This window comes from Bacillus rossius, chromosome 2 (assembly GCF_032445375.1).
Source record: "Bacillus rossius redtenbacheri isolate Brsri chromosome 2, Brsri_v3, whole genome shotgun sequence".
In the NCBI taxonomy this organism is placed as follows: Eukaryota; Metazoa; Arthropoda; class Insecta; order Phasmatodea; family Bacillidae; genus Bacillus; species Bacillus rossius.
The window spans coordinates 68,028,681-68,034,680 of NC_086331.1; the positions used below are offsets into that span (position 1 = coordinate 68,028,681).

Sequence of the window (6,000 nt, forward strand, 5' to 3'; positions counted from 1 at the left end):
ATAATGCTTGATCCTGATGGCAGGATCCTGTTGGCTTGATCCTGTGGTACATGATGTTCGCTGTTGTTTTAATTCAGTACGTCGAAAGATCCTGTGCATAAAGAGTTGTCATATAATAATTAATTATGATAGTAAGTAGAATAAAAAGGATTCGTTTTCAACCTAAAATCATAATTCTTTCTTATTTCACAATTTCTCTCATGTGCAGGATATTGACATAATTAACTAAAACAGCAAGCATAACGTACCACAGGGTCAAGCCAACAGGGTCATCCATCAGGATCTTTCAACGTACTGTATTAAAACAGCAAGCATCATGTACCACAGGATCAAGCCTTCAGGATACAGGGATAAACTGGGATGCATGAAACACCAGCCATATTAAACACAAAACATACGATGGCTGTAATCAAAGAATTCCTTAGAAAGACTGCAAAATTCAATGAGTCAGCTCCTTCTGCACAGCACGAATTCCTCACAGAAAATGAACGACGTTAACAATTCTATTCAAATTTTTGCCTCCTATTACTCTCGTCCATTACATTGTGACCCTAAATAGTACGTACTTTAAAAGCAATGTAACAAAACAAAAATTTTGTACTACAATTAATTATTCTAATAAAACAACTAACATGGGTAATACTCTTACAGAGCTGCTTTTTAGAATTGAAAGAAAAAAAATTGGAAAGCATGGTTTTCACATACTATACATGTCCTTAAATTTACTCAGAACAGATGGTTTCATAATTCCAACTAGTTTGTGAAAAAAAAAATTAAATTTTTATATCTTACAATAACTGTGCTTTTACGCTGCCTTCACCATTAATTGTTTACCCGCAAATAATAGGAATATATGTTTTCCATATACTTGAGACATTCCTGAATTAACCCTGAAAGGAATGTTTCTTAATTCCAACTGGTTTGTAAAAAAAATAATTTACAGCTTAAATTACAATATGTATATGTATTCATGCAATCGCAGACATTCATTGTTTACCCTTTTGGGTTTTTTAAATTTTTTTGTTAAAGAACTTATGTCAATGTAGGTGGTGGTGGTGTAATGAAATTAGTATAAATAACTACTGTATTGCAACTGTAAGAAATTTTTATTGCTTATATTCTATGTTTGTTATTTTATTAGAATATGTAATTGCATTATGAAAAATTTGTTTTGTTACATTGCATTTAAGTACGTACGGTACTAAGTTATTTTGAGTCACATTGTAAAGGATGAATCTAAAGGGAGGCAAAAAACTGAATAGAATTTTCTTTAAAGAATACGTGATGTGCTTACACATTTAATTTTGCAGTCTTTCCAAGGAATTTGTTGATTACAGCCATTGTATGTTCTGTGTTTGATATTGCTGGTGTCTCATGTATCCGAGTTTATACCTGGATCCTGAATGCTTGATCCTGATGGCATGATCCTGTTGGCTTGATTCTGATGGAATGATCCTGTTGGCTGGATTCTGATGACTTGAACCTGTTGGCTGGATCCTGATGGCATGATCATTTTGGCTGGCTCCTGATGGCATGAACATGTTGGCTTGATCCTGTGGTACACAATGATTGCTGTTTTAGATTAGTATGTCAAAAGATCCTGATAGCATGATCCTGTGGTACATGATGCTTGCTGTTTTAGTTCAGTACGTTGGAAGATCCTGATGGCATGATCCTGTTGGCTTGATCCTGTGGTACATGATGCTTGCTGTTTTAGTTCAGTACCTACGTCAGAAGTATCTGCACATGAAAGAAATTGTGAAATACTTAAGAATAATGATTTTAGGTTGAAAAAATTTATTTTTATTCAACTTAGATTATAATTCATTTATGACAATATGTTTTTTATGCATAGGATCTCCTGACATAGGCCTACTGATTTAAAACAGTAAGCATCATGTACCACAGGATGAAGCCAACAGAATTATGCCATCAGGATCTTTTGACGTACTTTAAACAGCAAGCATAATGTACCACAGAATCAAGTCAACAGGATCATGCCATCAGGATATTTTGATGTACTGAACTAAAACAAAAGCAAGCATCATTTACCACAGGATCAAGCCAACAGGATCATGACATCAGATCTTTTGACATAATGAACTAAAACAGTAAACAACACGTACTACAGGATCAAGCTCACAGGATCAAGACAACAGAATAATGCCATTAATATCAAGCCTTCAGGATCCAAGGATAAACTTGGATACATGAAACACTAGCCATAACGAACACAGAATATACAACAGCTGTAATCGAAGAATTTCTAGGAAAGACTGCAAAATTCAAGGTGTTAGCTACTTAGTGCACAGCAAATATTCCTAACAGAAAATGAAAGACATTAACATTTTAATTCAAATTTTATGCTAACATTAGACTCGTTCGTTACAGTGTGACTCAAAACAGTACGTCCTATAAATGCAATGTAACAAAACAAACAATTCATATTAGAATAACTTGTTCTAATAAAACAACATACATTAAATACAAACATTATGAATTCATTACAACTGCAATAAAGTCATTATTTAAACAAATTTCATTATTACAACACCTACATTGACTACAGTTCTCCAAAAAAATACACAGGTATTGTAATGTAAGCTGTAAACTATTAATTTTTCATAATCAGTAGGAATTAAAAAAATCTTCCTTTCAGGGTTAATTCTGGAACCTATTAGGTATATGGAAAACATATATTCCTATTTATCTTGGGTAAACAATTAAGGGCCTAAGCGGCAGCGTAAAAGCACATGTATTGTAATGTGAGATATAAAAATTTTACTTTTTCACAAACTAGTAGGAATTATGAAACCATCGCTTAGGAGTAGATTTAAGGAAGTGTTTTGTGTGTGAAAACAATGTTTTCCAATTTTTTCTTTCCATTCTAAAAAGCTGCACTGTCCGATAATTACTGTGTCAGACCTTGTAGGAATTTTTGCTTTCTATATTTTACAAACATGACTAATTGTTATATTACAAGTACTATGAATGTGTTGCTAGCTGCTAGCAATAATCTATTGTTCTGTTAAGAGCATGAGAAATTCATTGGTAGGTGGGTCCGATGTCAAGAGCAATGTGCTTTTCTAACACCTGCCTGCTGACAGTGCAATAGCCTACAATGACATGCATGTGGAGACAGATCGTACGAAACAGAGCATCTAAAATGGCACACACCGGACATGGATCCACACGGATTAGCTCGACAATGCCCAGTTCTTCCTATTACACGACTCCGTGCGACGGATAGAAGCCAATTATTTGGTTGTAGTAGTAGCCAAGTTTGTTAATGTTATAAATAGTTTAAAAATTGTTTAGGCATCAATTGAATTCTATTACTTCATGGTTTATTTTTATTATATACTATGGAAATCCTTACTGTGTTATGCTCTGGCTCATTAAAAAAAAAAAGTATTTCGTAACCGTAAAATTCAATCTCTTTGGATGTTATTCCATGCATTGAGGAAGTCGCAAACGCAATCGTTAAGTTTTCCTAGATATCCGTCACGGTTTAACGTGATCAACGTCCGTTTCAGTGTAATTGTTTAATGGGCCTAGAATTGTAATCTTTTGAAGCAATATTTCAGCACGAATTTTACTTCCATAAATCCAAACTTAATACAGTATTAACATTAAATCAACATTCTGGGAAATACAAATATGGACTTACTTAAAATGTGTATGACTAAGATAATATGGAACAATAAAACTTTAATAACAAATAATTACTTACATAGTACAGCAATAGCTTGAGATTCAAACATAAGTGTTTCTTCTCTATTTCTTTGTTCCATTAAAACGCTATATGGGTTTGGTGGATTTGACTTTTCAAAAATGCGGTACAATTTACCCATCGCCATTGCAAGAAATTGACCGTCAATTTCATATGAATGAACAGAACACAAACAAAACACATTTAGTACGCATCCATGATGGATTTTCAGTAAATAACTCTATACAAAAACATTTACCCACAACAGAAGTTTACACAAAATGTAAGGAAAGCATTACATATAATAAAATTTAAAAAACTTTAAATATGTAAATTAATTTCCAGATTTAAAAAAATACTTTTAAAAAAATGTCAAAAAACACCACGATATTAGGCTATTAATTCAACAATTACTTAAAACTGGTTTCATTTTAATCCAAATATTTTGTTACAAATGAGAGAGACCAGAACGTGATGCCAGATTTGGAACTTTCTGGTGGCCATGCACAGCTACTGGCATCACGCGCCATCTCACGTACCCTCCACTAATGTAAGGCATGCTACACGCACCTGGGTGGATTACAAGAGTCGTCACTACCCCCCTACCCATTACCCAGCCCCCAGCATCGTTCTGCCTCGGGCTATTATCACCTTTAGAGTGTTGTGTCCTATATTTGCCCTCGGCCTCCTCTCTCTGCAACCAACATGGCCGCTTCACAAGGAAAGCTGTATCCCAACAGGCTTCTCTACACCAGCCGTGAGATATAGGCTACGAGTGGTGCCGCAAACATATCATAGATGGCAGCACGCATCTTTTTGAACGTTTATAGCAGTGCATATGGATTTATTAAGGACTGTATAATATAAAATGTGTGTCAGTGCTATGTATGTTATAAGTAAATAATATCCTAGTGTGTGAATTACTAGGGAGGGCACAGGATGGCGTGTTTTTCTGTATTGGGGGAAGATATGTCGCTCTGTCAGTGACCATTGTAGGGAGGAGATCTATATAAGCTAGGTAGAGCTCCTCTCCAAGTAATTGGCAAATACAATTTGGTAAAATTGGAAACAGAGGAAAAGTTATTGATCTGTCCCTGGCTCTCACCTCTCACCTCCCTTCCTCCCTCTGGAGTGGCCCTTCGGTGCTCACTCCAGAATCTCTTCCCTCCTTCCTCTGAAGCGGCCTTCGGGCACTCGCTCTAGAATCTTCTCCCTCCTTCCTCTGCAGCAGCCTTCGTGCACTCGCTCTAGAATCTCCTCCCTCCGGAGCGGCCTTCGGGTGCTCACTCTAAGATTCCAACACCCCCCCCCCCCCTCTTCACTCCTCTCGACCCTTTTATGCACTGCCCTCCCATCCTCATGCCCAGCAAAAGGGCTGGCAAGAAACACCCTAAGGCGAGCTCAGCAACGGGGATACTTCTCTGGACCTGTGGACGCCGTGGCATCCAGCCCAGAATACAGCCCCCTCCACTCCTTCGACTTCGACCCCGTTCCCTACTCTCTTACACACCTCTCGCCACCCGAGCCACTGTTTCCTCATTCCCCGTACCCCAGCCAGACTCCCGGCCACCCCCTTGTCCTCGTGGACATCCCGCCCCCTCCAACTCGGCGTCCACCAAGGCCGGACCTCAAGGACCACCGGCCCAAGGACCCGCGGCCCCAGCCTCTGTCTGCCCGACTCGCTGCCCGACTCCAGGAGCTGTTCGGCAGCTGCGACTGAGGGCATCCAGCGCCAGGGGGTGTGACCTCCCACCACTGGCCTCTACAGCACCAGCCCCGGTACCGGGACACGTCAATTTGGCGCCCAACGTGGGGCCAGCAACAGTCTGGATAGGCTGAGGACCACGACCTACCGCTGCTAGAGCTTCGCATCACTGCCGGACCAACATCCACTTCCAGGAGTGCAGCAAAAACCTGGTGGCGCCCACCCACTACTATGATGGCATCATCACAGAGCACCGCATCCGATGGCAGCGCCCAAGAAAGAGCCAACATCAGCTGCGTATGCTGCGGAACCGCTCTCCACCAACCCGGCGTAAGGGAGGCCGAGCTCGACAACAACTCCCAAGACTTTTTCTATATTTGCCGCTCCTGTCAAGAGCAATTACGAGATCAGAAGCCCACACCAGTAGTACCCCGGCGATGCTTCGCACCAGGGTGTCCACAAACTGCAATCCTCTTGACAACATGCCAGAGTTTTTCTCGGGAGTACCATCTTTCTTGTCTAGGCTGGGAAGGAGTCCCACTAAACCTGACAGAACTATCATTCAAGTGTGAAGAGTGCAGGA

The 6,000-nt window shown here is 39.6% G+C and overlaps 1 protein-coding gene across 3 annotated transcripts in view; it reads right to left on the reverse strand.

Annotated features, from left to right (window-relative positions):
* Positions 1 to 3,937, reverse strand: part of LOC134529347 (synaptojanin-1) — a 214,961-nt gene extending 211,024 nt beyond the window's left edge. Inside the window, exons 1-2 of one of the 3 annotated variants that reach the window (XM_063363309.1) lie at positions 3,734 to 3,888; positions 1,393 to 1,553 (exon numbers count right to left, since the gene is read on the reverse strand). In XM_063363309.1, the coding sequence (XP_063219379.1) occupies positions 1,393 to 1,553; positions 3,734 to 3,735 (163 nt within the window). In that variant the 5' untranslated portion in view covers positions 3,736 to 3,888. Of the gene's footprint in view, positions 1 to 1,392; positions 1,554 to 3,733 lie in introns of all 3 variants that reach the window. The other 2 variants (XM_063363311.1, XM_063363310.1) reach the window with 2 other exon arrangements.
* Between the last annotated feature and the right edge of the window lie 2,063 nt (positions 3,938 to 6,000).